The following is a 19,193-nucleotide window of genomic DNA, read 5'->3' on the forward strand; positions in this document are numbered from 1 at the left end:
CCAAATACCAATGCCCCCCACTCTGATTATAGTTGGGACTGACATAATCTGCAGATTTGTAACAGACTCCTCAACCCTTGAAATATAAGAACTACTAAGACAAAATCCAGAAAAGGCATTTCACTGAGATCTAGAAAGCTTTTTCAGTTTATAACCAAATATGCAATGTTGGTTTCACCCACTCTTGTGTCCAAGTGGCCCCGGCTTTAAGTGTGCTTTTAAGTAACATGTTGGAGGCTTTCCAGGGAGTTATGTAAATAGCTCCAGGCATTTTTACTTCTCCTCACCCCCAATAAAAAAGAGCAAAAATCCTCCTGTAGGCCAAATTCTACCTGGCATGTCACAGGTGGTGTTCCCACAGGCAGTACACAGGTTCATAGTTCAAAAAAGACAAGAGGCCATATATATCTAATATGAGCATGCAAAAACCTACGTGCTTTTCAATTGCACTCTAGGTTGAATCAAGCCTGTACCAACAATAACAGCTTTACTTCCTTGCTTTCCTAGATGATTCGTCCCAATTCCTAGATGGAGCTCCAAGGGCAACCATAGCAGGATCAAAAGAAATGGATTAAATTGTTTTCATGGTCTTTCTATCAGTCCTAATGATGCTTCCACCACCTTCATCGTCATTACTTCACGAGTCCTTGCTGTAATCAGAGGTGGTATTCAGCCGGTTCAAGCGAACTGGTAGTGGCGACCTGCCCCAGTGCTATGCCGTCCTATTTAGCCACGTTTTCTAAGCCGCGTGCATGCATGCAAGCCACATTTTTGGTGCGTGGCGAACTGGTGGTAAAATTATATGAAACCCACCTCTGGCTGCAATCCCAAACGCAGGCTGGGTTTGGGTCAACCCAATAGCTAGACTCAATTGGATTTGACAGTTTGTGGCTTGGTGTGCTGGGGAAATTGAAAGTTTGCCTCTGCATCCTATATGAACTGTGTTATCCCATTAAACCGCACTATGATTTTATTTATTTATTTTAAAACAGGGCTGTATACCATTAACCCAGATTTAGGGAACTGTATGATCCCAATCAATGAAAGCTGCATTACTTCTCATATGCAGCTTTTAACTGTATGTGCACTCCTCATTTACTGACCAGGTCATTAAGCTAAATGGTCACTAAGTGAACATGTGACACACACATGATGTGTGTCAGTGGTGGGTTTCAAAACTTTTTACTACCGGTTCTGTGGGTGTGGCTTGATGGGCGTGGCATGGCTTGGTGGGCATGGCAGGGAAAGGATACTATAAAATCTCCATTCCCATCCCACTCCAGGGGAAGGATACTGCAAAAATCCTCATTTCCTCCCAATCAGCTGGGACTTGGGAGGAAGAGAATAGATGAGGGTGGGGCCAGTCAGAATTTTTACTACTGGTTCTCCGAACGACTCAGAATTTCCGCTACCGGTTCTCCAGAACTGGTCAGAACCTGCTGAAACCCACCTCTGGTGTGTGTGTGTGTGTGTGTGTGTGAGAGAGAGAGAGAGAGAGAGAGAGAGAGAGATCACAGATTGCTACTGTCTCATTCAGATAAGGTTTTCTCATACAGCTACACTAGCATTAATTTCACTGCAATGTGTGTTGCTGTCAAGGCACACAAATTTTGGCTGTTAACTGTGCACATTGGCTGGAAAATGAAACCTTTATTACTGTGGTATTTACAAATGGTTGCTAACTGAGGTTCTCACTAAAGGAAGAGTGAGTATACTTGGAAAACTGGGTTAATAAGTAGGAACCTGTTTTTCTTCTAAGTCATTCAGGGCAGTGCCAATATAGCCCTTGGAATAGCCCTTGATGTTAGGCTTGAGCAAGAACTACTTAATGATGCATCCATCAAAGCGTGTCTCAGTTTTCCCCAAATCTTGCCACATCTTGACAGCTTTCCTATGGTTGGTTCTGGCACTGTTCTGTACAGGCAGTATGAAAGGGGACTATGCAGCGCTCTGTATTGTACACATCACATTTCGGGCAATCCGATTAGAAAGAAAAACACGGGAGTGTTATTAGATGCTTAGCAACGGATCACAAGACAAGGATTACTTACTGCCAATGTGTTATCGCCAACATTTGAGGCTATGAGCCCTTCAATTGTGCCATATTCTGCGTCCCTTGAATTCAGCCTTTCCATATGTCGCTGCCGAACCTTTCTGATGATCAGCACTGCTGCTGCCGAAAATACAATCAGCACCATAACGGGAGCCAGTATGAAAATGACAAGCATTTCCATGGTGTAACCCACGGCTTCCCCTTGAGATGGATGCCCTTCACAAAGAGAGACAACACCAAAAATATGATTAGGCAAAAGCTTGATTGAGATGGCTTTGAGAAACATGGTCTAAGACAGGAGTGTCAAACTCAAGGCCCGGGAGCTGGATCTGGCCCATGGGGCGCTTAGATCTAGCCTGCGGGGCCACCCTAGAAACAGCAAAGGACCGGCCCATGGTGCCTCTGTCAGTGAAAACAGAGCTTGGGAGGTCTGCAGGCGGCCCTCCCGAGCTCCATTTTCGCTGGCAGAGGGTTGCAGGAGTCCATCACAGTCAAAAAAAGAGCTCAGGAGCCCGTTTTCGCTAGCAGAGCGCTGGGGCCCCCACAGGCGCCCCGACACGATTGACGTCGAGCTAGCCACACCCACCCTGCCCCCCCCAAGGTCAAACACAATCCTGATTCAGCCCTCAATGAAATTGAGTTGGACACCCCTGGTCTAAGAGCAAGACTAAAAAGAAGGGGAGCCTGAGCACAGGTGCCTCCCCTTGCAATGGAAGAGCACTGAGAAAGGAGATCAAAAACCAAGTGTTGTTTTCCTGCCGCTCTCTGGAAAAGGATACTCTGGGTTTTGACAGTAGGGGGCAAGAAGGGGTGTACAAAAATTCTCCATGGATTCTCAAATTCACGTACAGTAGGGCAAACCTTGTGCAATGAGGAGTTACGGTACCATCAGTGAGAAAATAAAGCAAGCAAGCAAACGAAAAGTACAAAGCCATTCTCTCTAGATATCCCACTAATCTTGGAGTTTGTAACAACAGCCATTAAGTAAGATCAAGTCTTCCTTGTCAGTTATGCTGATCACCAGTCTCCAGTTTGGACACTTGTACACCTTTTGCTATAATCAAGAGGTGGGCAACTTTTCTTCTGTTGATAGAAAACAGTGGCTTGTACATTTGTTTTTGTTTTTATCAACAAACTAACAATAATTTAAAAAATATGGTAGACAAAGCTACCCTTTTTATGTTCCAGTTGTTTATTGCTCTCAGACACATGTGATTGTGTTCTAAATTTGCAACTCGGCATTATTCATCAATATGTGTAAATTAGGGGTTGTGACTGTTCACTCATGAATTCACAAGCCATTTATAGCAAAAATTTTTTTCTTATCAGCCTTGTGTGGGCAGAAAGCAGGAACACTGCCCAAACTCACTTGTGCTCTGAGCAAGCATGCAGATCTTGGATCTCCTGTGAAGGTTGCCGAACGAACAATGAAAGACTAAACAGTAAAAGGGCCTCCCTCTCTGAGGCAGAGGTGAAATCCAGCAGGTTCTGACAGGTTCTGGAGAACCGGTAGCAGAATTTTTGAGTAGTTCGGAGAACCAGCAAATACCACCTCTGGCTGGCCCCAGAATGGGGTGGGAATGGAGATTTTGCAATATCCTTCCCCCAGGAGTGGGGAGGGAATGGGGATTTTGCAGTATCCTTCCCCTGGAGTGGGGTGGGAATGCAGATTTTGCAGCATCCTTCCCCTGCCACGCCCACCAAGCCACACCATGCCCACCAAGCCATGCCCACAGAACTGGTAGTAAAAAAAATTGGATTCCACCACTGCTCTGAGGTCTCTTTAACAACAGAACAAAAGTTTCACCTTTCATTGGTAGCTCTGCTGTTATGTTGCTGTTGCACAGGTCCCCTTGACAGCATTCCACGGCTTGATCTGAGGATGGAGGAGTTCTACATGTCATCTTCCCCTGCTCATAAACTTGGAAGCAGCCTTTCTGGTAAACTCTTTCTCCATTATTGATGCTCAAGGAGGAGAAGCACCTATGTCCTCTGCAGCGGACTCCGTTCACACATGACATGCCTTCACACACGCATTCATAGTCAGTCATTAGTTTTAGCTTGTCGTCTGTGGGAGAAGAGGAAATGGACCGTTTTATTAAGCACACGTGCACGCACACATTCTGAATCATTTCATCGAACAATATCATCAGTTTTGTGGACATTTTTGCAGAATCCGTTTCTCCTTCTTGTTTCAGGTATAGAGCATTAGACTTCCATGAAAATGCAAACTGTTCAGCATTTGTGTATACTCTGTTGAGTTTATGTTTTAAGGCAGGGGTGAAATCTACTTACCTTCCCTACTGGTTCGGAAGTGTGCACTTCGCGCGTGCGTCACGTGTGGTTTTGGACTCTCTGTGCATGCGCAAAGCCTTCTGCACATGCGCAGAGGGTCAAAAACAGGTTACTTCCTGATTAAAACCAGGAAGTAACGACATCTGGGCGGGTGGGCGGAGCCTTGCACTGCCACCGCTACCAGTTCACTGAACCACCCGCCACCGCTGCTGCCAGTTCGCCTGAACCAGCGTGAACCGGTAGCATTTCACCACTGTTTTAAGGTTAAATTAAGCAGACACCATGTTAAGCCAAATTGTGCTTTGATTGGTTTTGGCTTAGCATGAGGGTAGGAAGTCAGCTAGAGGTTTGCAAACCACTGTTCAGAATTTAATATATGTGCAAACCCAATGCATTTATTTTTATTTATTTATTTGTATCCCGCCTTTATTACTTTTACGAATAACTCAAGGCATATCCAACACTCTTCCTATTTTCCCCAAAACAATAACTTTGGGAGGCTGGTTGGCTGAGAGTGAGTCACTGGCCCAAAGTCACCCAACTGGCTTTCATGGCTAATGCATGACTTGAACTCATGGTCAACTGAGATTTATTCAACAAGCTATCCTTAATCGTACCATGGTATAATATGACATGTGAGCAAGGACACTTAGGAGAAGTATCTATGCTTGCTAGACTCCTTCGCTTCGATTCTCCATCAAAAGGTATAGAATTCAGTAACAGTAAAATATCAATAGACATGGGAATATCGTACAAATTCTTTCAATTTTCCTGATGCAAAAGCAAAATGCTGCATCTTATTAGAACTAATATCTATAATTCATTTTAAGGTGTGATCATAAATCACAATTGTCTATGTTTAAACAATACTCTAAGCCTATGCCAAATCTGACCCCATCGTATTATATGTGAGTAATATATATATATATCAGTAACTGGATGTCTATTGTAAAAACCACTATCAAAACCCAAGTTTGATTCAAATATCATACTAAGCCAAAATGTATAGCTTTCTTGGTTTAGGCACAAAGGCTTAATTGCATTAAAATGTATTCAATAAACCAATATTGGACAGACAACAGTTCAATATATGTGAATCTATCCATAGATTCTAATCCTAGCTTGTCATCCATTTGCAAAACACACTGTAGATGATGCTGACTGTCAGCGTTCCAGAAAGCTCCATTCCAGAAGCCATATTAACACCAGAAGCTTCCACACTGCCACTGACATCACATCTCACCATAGTTTTCATAAAGATGGTTCAGAATATTGTTTAAAGGAGGCCATTGCCCAAGGACACTGGCATTTCAAAAACCAAGAAGAGAAATCTCCACAAAGATTCTCAGAAATCCTTGCCTCTTCTCCCTTTGTCTCCACAGCTTTGTGTGGCTTTTCTGGCTACTATCAATAATGTAACCATCAAGCTCCATGCAAGAGAGATCACAACATGCATACAACAAATATCTTCTCAAAGGATATATTGAATTCCACCTTAAAAAATCAGGAGGAAGGAATTAAATTGATCTAAATATAATCAAGCAAACAGCATGGAGAAAGACAGAATGCATCCACCTGGCACACTTGGACTAGGACACAGAACATGCAAGATGTAGCACTAAATGACACTCCTTATCTACTCACTTAGGTACATCATTGTCAAGGAAAGACAACTGTACTTGGCATATGAAGCAGAACATGAAACAAATACCTCCCAAGTAGGTCTAAAATAAAACAACGCAGCCAAATAATAGTTTGATGGTCTTTTATGACAACCAAAATATGCTGACTCTTGAGAATCCCAGCCTTCTGGGCATCTGCTGAAAAAATCACCTGCTTTTGTGTCAGAGAGGAGGGGGAAGGGGGAAAAGAGGGAGAGGGAGAGGAGGGGAGTGGAAGAGAGAAGAGGGGAGGGGAGGGGAGGGAAGAGAAGAGGGGAGGGGAAGGGAGGGGAGGGGAGGGGAGGGGAGGGGAAGGGAAGAGAAGAGGGGAAGGAAGGGAAGGGGAGGGGAGGGAAGAGAGGAGGGGAGAGGGGAGAGGAGGGGAGGGAAGGGGAGGGGAGGGAAGAGAGGAGGGGAGAGGGGAGGGGAGGGGAGGGGAGGGGAGGGAAGAGAAGAGAAGAGAAGAGAAGAGAAGAGAAGAGAAGAGAAGAGAAGAGAAGAGAAGAGAAGAGAAGAGAAGAGAAGAGAAGAGAAGAGAAATTGTCCCATGAAATATTGGTTTCAGATCTTTGGGAAAGAGGAAGAAAGGGAACAGGAATGTGAGGATGGGTCCTGCACCTTAGAAGTGTTCCGTTGATCACTTAATGATCCTATACATTTCGGGTTCTGCAAGAATTGTGTATGTACCAACTGAAACTAATTGGTAATTAGCCAAATTATATTTTTATCAAATGAGTGCTAGGCTATGTTTGGAAACAGTAACATTTATTCTGCAAGGTGCCTTGTTGGCAAAGCAATAGAAACTTACATATCTGCATCAATATCTATACATGTCTGTGTATTTATATATAATCAAAGCTATACAGTTTTAAACTTGAGGAAAAAGAACATATGGTTCTGAAGCAGAAACAGAGCTAATTACATAAAACAGCATCTAAAAATAATTCATGGCATGGACCCTGATTTTCAGTTCTGGCACATGCTTTATTTCCTGACTGCGATTCCATACTTTGTATTTTAAAACTACAACTCCAAAACAAATCTGATTTGTCAATAAACAATCAAAGTGGAATCCTTGGTGCTTCGTAACTCGAGGACTACCTGTATTTCAATAGAGAATATTTGTAGCTCAGGGCTAAACTGTGGAGTCCTTGGTTGTTTGCTTGTAGACATTTCGTTATCCAACTACTTAGTTGGGTAATGAAACATCTGCAAGCAAACAACCAAGCTCAGAGAGCACCAAGGACTCCACAGTTCATCCCTGAGCTACAAATATTCTCTATTGGAATTCAGGTAGTCCTCGAGTTACGAATGTAATGGAGCCTGACAATTACATTCATAATCCGAGGATTCGTTGGAGTGAATCACGTAAAATGAACATGAAAACTCCCTGCTTTGAAGTTCACTGAGATCTAGGGTGTTTACATTATGTAGCAAAGCTTTGTTTTTCAATAGTTTGGGAGTTTAAGGGTCAAAATCCCTTACCTCTTCCATTAAGGTCCAGTTTTGGAGTCTGGCAAAGTTTGCAAGCCGAGCAAAGACTGGCGTGATTTCTGAGCCCGCAGAAATTGCCCTCCGCTAATCTAAACCTGGGGGCAATGGTGGCCAAGCTATTAAGACGCTGGGCTTGTCGACCAGAAGGTCAACAGTTTGAGACCCAACAGTTTGAGAGACATGATGGAGTGAACTCCCCTTATTTGCCCCAACTCCTGCCCACCTAGCAGTTCAAAAGCATGTAATCGCAAGTAAATAGGTACCACTTCAGCTGGCGGGTTAACAGCTTTCTGTGCACCTTCAGAGTATAGTCATGCCGGCCACATGACCACAGAAGCATCTTCGGACAACGCTGGCTCTTCAGCTGTGAATCAGAGATGACCACGAGCCCCTAGAGTCAGACAGGACTTGCAAGGGAACCTTTTTTTAAAAAATCAAAATGTATTCATTTTCTTTAAAGCAGGGATCCCCAACCCCTGGACCGCAGAAGTGGCAGGTGCTTGTGTTCACATGTGAAGCTCCATTTGTGCAAGCTAGGGGAACATAGGCCACTGCTTGCACAAATGAGCTGTGCCCACAAGTGCCCACTGCTTGTGCAGGACTATCCCCTCTCCCACCGCCACCAGTCCGCAAATCCAGAAAGGTTGGGGACCACTGCTTTAAAGGCCTAAAGCCATGATGGCGAACCTATGGCACGTGTGTCACAGGTGGCACGCAGAGCCATATCTGTGTGCACGCGAGCGTTGTCCTAGCTCAGCTCCAGCGCATATGCATATGCCGGGCCATCTGGTTTTTGGGCCTTCCAGGCCCACCGGAAGTCAGGAAACGGGATGTTTCCGGCCTCTGGAGAAGTGGGGAAAGCCGTTTTCAACCTCCCCAGGTTCCAAGAAAGCCTCTGGAGCCTGGGGAGGGTGAAAAATGGACCTTCTGGGCCCACTGGAATTCAGGAAATGGGCCGTTTCCGGCCTCTGGAGGGCCTCCAGGGGGGCGGGGAAGGCCATTTTCACCAAAAAAGCCTCTGGAGCCTGGGGAGGGCGAAAAATGGGCTTACCAGGCCCACTGGTAACCTTTTCGCTGTCACATGCCAAAAGTGGGGCGGTGCCAGGGGGCGCACGTGCATGCATGGGGGGCGTGGCGTGGGGAGCATTGAATTATGGGTGTGGGCACACGTGCACATGACCCCTCGCGTTCCCCCCGTTTTTGGCACGCGACGGCAAAAAGGTTAGCCAACACTGGCCTATAGTAATAACCCCTCCATTCTTCTTTCACAGCTTTGAGGTTCTAATAAGCGTAAATGTGGCATTATTCCTGCCACAGCACGTTTACCAATATCCCATCAGGAACACAAATGCAAGTTCAACATGTACCAGTAACTTTCAAAATAAATGCAAGCAGATAACCCTTAAAATACAGCCAGAGTAGCTTGAGGACCAGAAAATCCTGGCTGTACCATCTGATGAGGGGGCTTTGATATGAATATTGAAATCTTTCCCTCCCCTACTAAAAAGGCTCAGTTTACAGGATGCCAACACCTCCCCTTCAGCAGAGATGTAAAATTTCAAGAAACACTGAAGCCATGGGGGGTGGGGGGGAAATATCTGGAAGGTTTTGTGGAGGAACAAATGGAAATAAACCTGTGATACGTTTAGCACATTTCATAGATATAAAATCACATTACTTTGCATAATTTGATATTACAATTTGGCTTATTGATAAAAAATGTTTGGTATATTATATTTATGAGCATAGTTTGTTCTCAGCCAATAATTATGGAGTTATTGATTAGAATGTAGCTTTAAAAGATTTTTTTAATGGAGCAATATACTGCTGAATCTGACAGAACATAGCACATCTTTACGTCTCCTTATTAAGAGAGGTGGACACAGAAATGTTAATACTGTAAATGGAAGTGATCATTAACATTGTAGTGGTAAAGAAAAAAACAGAAAGGTATTGTGGATTTATCCTCCAGGTTATCAGATTCTGAAAGCAGTAATTGTCAGGAAAAAAAATGAGCACAGAAGGACTAATCAAGGCTCAGAATATACATTTTGCACACTGAAGCACTGCTTAATTATCTCCCTCTCCCTCCCCCCAAAAAACCTGAAATAGTTCTGTATTATCTATCGTTTCTGATACTTATCACTTTTTTTTTTATTTGATTTATATGCCGCCCTTCTCCAGGGACTCAGGGCGGCTTACAATGCGTTAAGCAATAGCCTTCATACTTTTGTATATTTATACAAAGTCAGCTTATTGCCCCCACAAACTGGGTCCTCAATTTACCTACCTTAGAAAGGATGGAAGGCTGAGTCAACCTTGAGCCTGGTGCGATTCGAACTTACAGTAATTGCAGACAGCTGGTGTTAATCACAATGCTATCAGTCTGCTGAGCCACCAGGCCCTTGATGCTGGTATTGAGCTATTTATAGTTTTTCATCTTACTTAATTTCTTCATTTGGAAGACTATCCCCATAAAAGAGCTTAGTTTATGGATGTCCAAATAAAACCAATATTAGTATCATTTTATGGTCTTTCCCAGTCCATTTCCTCCCCCCAAAAAACATGAACAAGCATTCCTTACAGGGAAACAGACTCTTCCCTGCTCTATCTCTCTGAGTATGCCATCCATTTTGACAAATAAGCTTTTTTAAAGTTTATAGGGCAGAGTCACAAGAAGTCACAATTTTTCAGTCTTTAATATCTTTCTAATAATTCAGATAATGTGGGGATTCTTGGTATTCTCTAAGATTGGTTGTTTTCTTGCAGACATTTCATTATCCAACTAGATAGTATCATCAATGCTACAGCAGAGTGGGGTTTGCTAGAAGAGACTAGGGAGTGTAAAGCCACATTCCCTTCTAATACTGAGGATATTACCTAGTTAGGTAATGAAATGTTTGCAAGAAAACAACCAAGCTCAGAGAGCACCCAGAACTCTGCAGTACAATCCTGAGTTACAAATGTTCTCTTCTGCTGGTATCAAGTAATTTTGATTTTTTTTAAAAAAAAGAGCATTTCCATGGCGTGTTCATACACCTATGAAATTTCTTTATGTGTATAAATCATGCAAGCCCCTTCATTTTCTGGACTCTTGCTAGTTTTTAAGCACAAAGAATAGGGAACTTGCCACATCTCGCTGTTGCTGAACTCCTGGTCCCTCTTGCTGTGGCTTCTGGATGTTGTTGCTCAGCAACATCAGGAAGAGCCAGACACTCCAGATCTGGTTTAGCAATTCACAGGTTTAAATATTTTTAACGCTTTCCAGGAGTGTTGCCTGCATTTTTTAACTGTAAGCAGCTATTACAATGGAATTGATGGGTATTACAAAAGGTGATTATTGATGTCTATTTGATTATATTAATATAATGTATTTTACATTATGTTGGCATCACATAATTTGTTGATGAATTTCCATAATCTCTTATACTATTTGAGGCAGGGGTGAAATGCTCCCGGTTCAGCGGATCCGGTAGTGATCGTGGCAGGTGATTCGGAGAACTGGTAGCGATGGCGGCGCAAGGCTCCGCCCACCTGCCCAGTTGTTGTTGTTTACCCTTGGTCATGCACAGAAGGTTTTGTGCATGGGCAGAAGGTCTGCACACGCATGTGATGCACCCAAGTGGCGCGTGCGCTTCCGAACCGGTAAAGAAGGTAAGTAGATTTTACCCGATTTGAGGTTATAAATGGTTATTCTGATCATTTCAGTAATTTCAGCTTTCAGTGATGTAAATCATGGCTTTACCACCATTGCTGCATTTTCACAATTTCTGTATGAAAAAATCAATGTGAACTTTGGAAAGATATAAAGGCAACTAATATGCAAAGTTACGTTGTCGGCTTTGTACCTCATTTCTGGACATTCATAGGCATATTTAACTTAATCCACAACTTTTTTGAATTTGTAATTCTCTGACCAAGCTAATAATTGGCTTGATAAATATAACTTTCTGATATTACCACTGAATTTTCCATATCCCTTGCCAGTCTGCAACAATATACAATTCTGAAAATATTTAATGTGTTTGAAGGACCTCAAATAGAAATTTTAAAAATTTGTTCTTTCCACTGTGGCCACTCATGTCCTTTTACAGTATTTCTCATAAAAGAATAAATTATCATCAAACAAGATTGTGTATTGATTCACATTCCTTACATTTTAATAATTTCTCCTTTTAAAAAAGAGGTCCTTTGGGTATTTCAACCTGCTTTGCTGCTGACAATTTTTTATAATTTTTCTTGTCTTTGTTTCCCTTCGTAAAAGAACACCTGGGCATAACTTTAAGCACTTGGCTTGGGAGAAGGGAAGCATAAAACCCCTGCTTTTAATAGGCATTCCACCTTTATTTTAGTGAATCTTTTCTATGGAATTAGGCTTAAATAGCAACAGGACTTGTTCTAACATACCATCTGAACTAACAAATGTTGTACAAAATAACACAGCAGGCATTAGAAAATGTATTACTCTATCAGTCATGCTGTGACACAGTTTGCAGTACTCTGCAGTGTGTTTGAATAGTGTAGCTTTCTTGCTTAAGTTTTCTATCCTGGCAAGTACTTGTTTTTGATCTGCATTTATTGAAAGTGATATGTTGAAGGGAAAGAGCAAAATACAGCAGAAAAATTCTGTCTAAACGCAGTATGATAGGCCTGTCTATATTAATCTGTGAAAAGGGCACTAAAATATAATGGTGAAAACTGTGTGGGTCAGCCTCACAAACTGGGGAATATCCTCACAGCAGATGTTATATAAACATGCTACACAATCCTTCTGTTTCTACCATTGTAACTCTGATGGGTTGCGTAAGTTGAGGACTATCTGCACAGTGTTTTTTTAATTGTCCTAAAGAAAAGCAGATACTGTTCAAGATGTCTGAACAGTAGGAGAGAAATACTTTATGGTTCCTGGAGTAAGGGACGACATCTAGGACAGCGGCCCCCAAACTTTCGGGTACCAGGGACCGGTTCTATGGAGAGAGGTTTTTCTGCGGACCACGGAGGGGGCATGGTTTCATGTGCTGCCTACATCCCATGGATGGGGGCTTCACTTGTTTGAGCGGCCCAGTTTGACTGGTACATGTCTCATTTCTGAAGACACTGATTTCTATTTTATAAGTTACTTCTAATGGATAGCTTCAGTGTAGATAATAAAAGCCTTCATTGTCCAATCATCCCAGAAGTTACTTTTTGCAATCTTATGCTACTACAACTTTAAAGGCTGATAACCCTTAACAAGCAAAAATGTCCCTCTTATTGGGGTTAAGTAATACCTGACCTTATAAACATCAGGAATCTAGCAAGATAAAGGGAAGTTTGTACAATGGGTACCACTAGACATTCCTCCCCTATCAAAGACTTTCAGTTATGTTCGGCTCAGAATAAAGCAAGTCTGCACTCAAGGAATAAAGCTTATCGCTAATTTAAAGAGGGTGGAGGAGAATATGAAAACACAACATACTCTTTTCATACCACAGAAATGGTCATACGCAAAACAGAACTCCCTCAAAACATGAAGGTCTCTTGAGAAAGGAAAAACCAAATTTTAAGCCTACATTAACTTTAGCTAAACTGCTGGTGCTTTGTGTCTTGGTGACACATTTAACTGATGGCACAATAGTGTTTATGCCAATAACCTATTTATATAACCTGACAAGTTCTTCTGGGCTGAATGCCATCGCTTTTTTGTCCCAAACCATTTCTTTTAGGAAAAGAAGCACAGCAGGACATAAAGGGATTCCAGCTCAGATTAATTTATTCATTGGGTTTTCATGTTCCTTCAATCCCTAGATTTTAAACAGATAACAACAGTACCAATGAAGGAGAATATCTGTAGTTCAGGGTTGAACTGTGGGGCCTCTGAGCCATAATGGCACAGTGGTTAGAATACAATATTGCAGGCTAATTCTGCGGACTGCCAGCAGTTCGGCAGTTCAAGTCTCACCGGCTCAAGGTTGACTCAGCCTAACATCCTTCCGAGGTTGATAAAATGAGGACCAAGATTGTTGGGGGCAATAGGCTGACTCTGTAAACTGACTAGAGAGGGCTGTAAAGCCTGTGAAGTGGTATATAAGTCTAAGTGCTATTGCTCTGAGCTTGGTTGTTTTCTTGCAGACATTTCATTACCCAAACTAGGTAACGTATTCAGGCCTAGCAGGGAGTAAAGTAGCACTAATGATGTTACCTATTTGGGTAATGAAACATCTAAAAAAAAATTAAGCTCATGGAGCACCAGGACGCCTCAGATAACAACCGTGTACAATATTTCAATTTGCCATCGGCCGGGGAGACATCTGAGTCAGTCCTGGAGTTCATGGCCGCCATGATGGCCATGGACCTAACTCAGGTTGTACAGGGCCCAACTCATAAGGGAGGACACACACTCGACCTGGTTTTTCTCTCTGAACAGTGGATAAATGATCGTGGTAGGGGAAACTTGTCAACCTATCCCCTGTCATGGTCCGATCATTCCCTCCTCAGGCTGGACTTTCTCTCCGTCATCCTCCGCCACTGGGAGGCAGAACCAGTGAGATTGTTCTGTCCCAGGTGCCTGATGGACCCGGAAGGGTTCCTGACGGAGCTTGGGCCTTTTCCCACCTCCTTATCCCACGATTCGTCTGAGGCCCTGGTCGCGGCCTGGGAACAGGCCGCAGTGGGGGCCTTGGATCAAATTGTGCCTTTGCGGCCTCTGGCCCGACGCAGATCCCAGGTGGCTCCCTGGTTCACCGCGGAGCTCAGGGAAATGAAGCGTCGGAGAAGAGGCCTGGAGGGCAGTTGCAGATCCTCCCGATCCGAATCTGACCGAACACAGTTAAGAACCCATATTAGGTCTTATCTTGTGGCAATGGAAGCGGCAAAGTGCCAATATTTTGCCGCTCTCATTGCATCTGCAGAAAATCGCCCAGCTGCTCTGTTTAGAGTGACCCGCTCTCTCCTCAATCATGGAGCGAGGAAGGACCCCTTGCAGGGCAGAGCTGAGGATTTTGTACAGTTTCTGCAAGATAAAATCACTCAGATTCGGACTGGGTTGGACTCTGACTGGGCAGAGTCTGATGAGTCGAAAGGGCCTGTCCTGATGGTAACATCTGGGTTGAATTTGAGCCTATTTCGATGGATGAAGTGGACAGGATCATGGGTCGACTGGGTGCCTCCACATGTTTATTGGACCCTTGTCCCTCCTGGCTCGTTTCTGCAGCCAGGGAGGTAATTGGAAGCTGGATTCAAGCGGTTGTCAATGCTTCTTTGAGGGAAGGGGTCTTCCCCGCCACACTCAAAGAGGCGGTGGTTTGTCCCCTCCTCAAGAAGCCCACCCTGGATCCAGACTCCCTTAATAACTATCGTCCAGTCTCCAACCTTCGCTTTATAGCGAAGGTTGTTGAGTCTGTGGTGGCACAGCAGCTCCCACAGTTCCTGGAGGAAACTGACTACCTAGACCCGTACCAATCGGTTTCAGGCGCGGTTACAGCCCGGAAACGGCATTGGTCGCCCTAGTAAATGATCTCTGGCAGGCCAGGGATGGGGGTTGCTCCTCCATCCTGGTCCTTCTTGACCTCTCAGCAGCTTTCGATACCATCGACCATGGTATCTTACTGCAGCGACTCGGGGTGGGTTGGGGTGGGAGGCACTGTTTTACGGTGGTTCTCCTCCTACCTCTTGGGCCGCTCACAGTTTGTATGGACGGGGGGAGAGAGATCCACCTCGAGGCCCCTCACTTGTGGGGTGCCTCAGGGGTCGGTTCTCTCCCCTCTGCTCTTTAACATCTACATGAAGCCGTTGGGTGAGATCATTCGTGGTTTCGGGGTGAGGTACCATCAATATGCTGATGACACTCAGATTTACATCTCCACCCCGGATCACCCTGGGGATGCTCTTTCTGTGATGTCCCGCTGCCTGGAAGCGGTGCGGGCCTGGATGGGAAGAAACAGACTGAGACTCAACCCATCCAAGACTGAGTGGCTGTGGATACCGGCATCTCTTGATCTAGTGGCCCCATCACTAGTGATGGGAGGGTAGATCCTTACTCCCTCAGAAAGGATCCGCAATCTGGGGGTCCTCCTGGATTCATGGCTATCCCTAGAATATCATTTGACGGCCGTGACCAGGGGGGCCTTCGCACAGGTACGCCATGTGCGCCAGTTGCGCCCTTTCCTAGATCGGGATGCCCTTGCCACAGTCACTCATGCCCTTGTTACGTCTCGGTTGGACTACTGTAACGCCCTCTACATGGGGCTGCCCTTGGGATGCACCCAGAGACTACAGTTAGTCCAGAATGCGGCCGCGCGGGTTGTTACAGGGGCTTCTCGGTACTCCCGTGTGACACCTCTCCTGCGCGAGCTGCACTGGCTGCCGGTGGCTCTCCGGGTTCGTTTCAAGGTGCTGGTGCTCACCTATAAAGCCCTACATGGTTTAGGCCTGGGGTATCTGCAGGATCATCTCCTGCCTTCCTCCCACCGTCCAGTGCACTCACACAGAGCGGACCTCCTCAGGGTGCCGTCAGACAGACAATGTCGGCTGGCAGCCCCCAGGGGGAGAGTGTTCTCTGTGGGAGCGCCGATCCTCTGGAATGGGCTGCCCACCAGCCTCAGGACAGCCCCGGACCTCCTCTCCTTCCGCCACGAATTGAAGACATGGCTTTTTCACCAAATGGGCTGAATCCATAGGCGTGACTTCAAATAATTTTAATAATTTTTAATTGATTTTAATTTAATTTTAAATTGATTTTAATTGTTTATGTAATTCTTTGTTTTGTTTTTGTAAGCCGCCCTGAGTCCTACGGGAGAAGGGTGGCATATAAATTACATAAATAAAAATAAATAAATAAATAAATAAATAAACAGGTTTGAAATATCCCAAAAGACCTACATTTATACTATAGACAAACTCAACACTGCATTTGCCATTCCATATCCCGGGTGTAGCGTCCATCATCTCTTCACTCTTAATTTTTGAAGGCCCTGCTAAGAGCTAAATCTTAACTATGTTCCAAAATGACATCAGAAGCATGGCCAACTTTGCTGACAGAACTAAATCTGATAATAGTTGGGAGAGAAACACGCACAAAATCTAAGGCATGGCCCCAAGAACATTTTGTTTTTACTCATCTAGAAACAGAAATGGAATTCTCTGTTTTTATAGGATGCAGAACTGGAAGCAGTCATTTAGACCAGCTAAGTCCACCCTTCTGCTTAGCACAGGAATTCAAATGATAATTAACTTGGGAAGAACAGAGTCAGAAGGGACGTGGGACAACATGGAACCTGCAACCTTAATTTGCTAATTGGAGCAAAGACCCCCCCCAAAAAAGGATATACAACATGAATGTTCCACTGTGTAGTTAGCTCTTCTCACCGAAACAATATAACCTGTAGAAACACACCAGTGATATTAAAGTACATTTTGCTAATATAATCTGAAACTCAAATACTTACCAGCCTTGCTCGGCGAAAGAACAGCTATCATTACAAGAACAGGAACAATCATAAGTCCATTTATCATTGTAGATCTAAAAAAAAAGAGGGAAAAGATTCTTGCTTTAAAAATAAAATCACAACTAAGCATACTCTTGCCAAGTAGCAATTGTATTTGATAGTTCTGCATTGTTCAATCAACAAACATGAGCACTTTCCCAACTGCATTTAACAATCACTTGACTAACATGAAGAGTTTGCAAGAGGTTAGATTCCGGAATGGCAAAAAATACAACCTTGTAAGAACAGCCAAATGTCTACAAAATAATGCATTTACAAATACGAAACCCTCTTGCAAATTTGAGACGGTGGGCTTTCCAAGCCATTCCTACCAGTAGCTAATGTAAACAGAGGTGTGGGTAGACTCTGTGTGTATGCCTTTAGTTAGCGTTGACTCCTGAAAACTGTCTAACAAGTCCCCAGAGTTTTCTTGGCAAAATTTGGGAGATGGTTGCCATTGCTTTCATCCTAAGGCTGAGTGAGAGTGACTGGCTCAAAGTCACTCAGCTAGCCCAAAGTCACTCAGAACTAATGATCTTCCAATTTCTAGCCTAACTTAACCATTTCACCAAACTGGCTCCTATGGACAGGCTTAGAGTGTAATATTTGGATTCCAAAGCAAAGGCTGATATTTTGACCATTTTTTTTTAAAAAAATCCAAAAGTCAGAGCTAAAGCATTACATCCAATATCAAAGGAGGAGGAATCTTAACAAACATGGATGTTGTGGTACAAAGGCTGTTCCCAACACTAATCTTACAGGTGTGAGTTCTGCCTGTTTGTTACCAGACCAACTTTACCTTTAGAAAATCACATAGCAGAAAACTGTGAGTAGCAGCAAAACTACTCATTTTTTAAAAAGACAAAATGATCCGTTCTGGTTTGGCCTGTTTTTTTGCCCCCTTTTTAACACTAGGGGGTCTAATCTACTCACCCCACTGGAGTCAGCAGTAACATTCCTATCAGACCATAAAGTAACAGTTTGCAATTTCATGCTGACTGGAAGTTGGCCCATTGTGATATCTCCTGTCAATGAACTGGGCTTGTTGTATAATTACCACATTTGGGGTTCAAACTGGCAAGCTTTGTCCATAATCTCCATAGGAGCCTTGGTAGTACAGTGGTTTAATGCACCCTGTTATTAACACAGCTGCCTGCAATTTCTGCAGGTTCGAATCTCACCAGGCTCAAGGTTGACTCAGCCTTCCATCCTTTCTAAGGTAGGTTAAATGAGGACCCAGTTTGTGGGGGCAATAAGCTGACTTTGTATAAAATATACAAAAGGATGAAGGCTATTGCTTAACGCATTGTAAGCCGCCCTGAGTCTCCGGAGAAGGGCGGCATATAAATCAAATTAAAATAAAATAAAATAAATAAATAATTACAGTAACCATCACTGGGAATCAAGCAGGCATGTTGATTATAGTACATTCCGAAGTTTTGGAATCCATCAAAGTATCAGGAATATTTTGGACAAAGGGGAAAAGAAGAGGACTTTGATCAACTTGGACATACTAAATAGTTTTATGTTGTAATTTTCTAGGCCTTTTTTTAAGTGTGATCTTAGATCACATTTTGAACTTACATTAATAGTTTTTTTTAAGGAAAAAGAATGCTGTAACTTTTTTAGTATGAGGTACCCAGAATCTTCTTAAATATAGGTGGCCTTCAACTTAAAATAGTTTGTTTTGTGACCATTCGAAGTTACAACAGCATTGAAAAAAGTGACAATTTTTCACACTTACAAACATTGCAGTTTCCAACATTAAATTGAAAATGAATACAGCAATAGAGAGAGATGAAGGAATTGGAAGGGAGGAGGAAGGAGAGAGAGGGATGGAAGAGTAGGGAGGAAGGAAGGGAAGGAAAAATAGAGTAGGAGAGAAGGCAAGACAGGGAGGAAGAGAGGAGGAGAAGGAGAAGGGAAGGGGAAGTAGAGTAGAGAAGAGAAGAAGAAGGTGGGGAAAGAAAGTTGGAAGGAGAAGGAGGAGAGGCTAGGTTTGAGGAGAAAGATTGCTTTACAATAAAAAAAATATGAAGTGGAAGAAAGGCAGCTCTGAACAAACAAATATAAATATATTAAGAAAAAGAATGAATTGTTTAAGAATAAAAGAGGATAAATATGTATAAATAGTAAAGTTAGAATTTAGGGATAAATGAAGAAGATGTTTATATATGCAAGTATAGAAATACTGAGGTATATTCAAAAAAAGGAAAGGGGGGAAGA

The 19,193-nt window shown here is 43.4% G+C and overlaps 1 protein-coding gene across 3 annotated transcripts in view; it reads right to left on the reverse strand.

Moving 5' to 3' along the window:
• Positions 1-19,193, reverse strand: part of ACVR1 (activin A receptor type 1) — a 94,698-nt gene that overhangs the window by 22,765 nt on the left and 52,740 nt on the right. For all 3 annotated transcript variants that reach the window (XM_034425498.3, XM_034425514.3, XM_034425506.3), the window contains 3 exons: positions 16,929-17,002; positions 3,861-4,121; positions 2,052-2,269 (listed from right to left, as the gene is read on the reverse strand). In XM_034425498.3, the coding sequence (XP_034281389.1) occupies positions 2,052-2,269; positions 3,861-4,121; positions 16,929-17,002 (553 nt within the window). The remainder of the gene's footprint in view (positions 1-2,051; positions 2,270-3,860; positions 4,122-16,928; positions 17,003-19,193) is intronic.

This window comes from Pantherophis guttatus, chromosome 1 (assembly GCF_059756535.1).
Source record: "Pantherophis guttatus breed Tessera chromosome 1, ASM5975653v1, whole genome shotgun sequence".
NCBI classification, from domain to species: Eukaryota; Metazoa; Chordata; class Lepidosauria; order Squamata; family Colubridae; genus Pantherophis; species Pantherophis guttatus.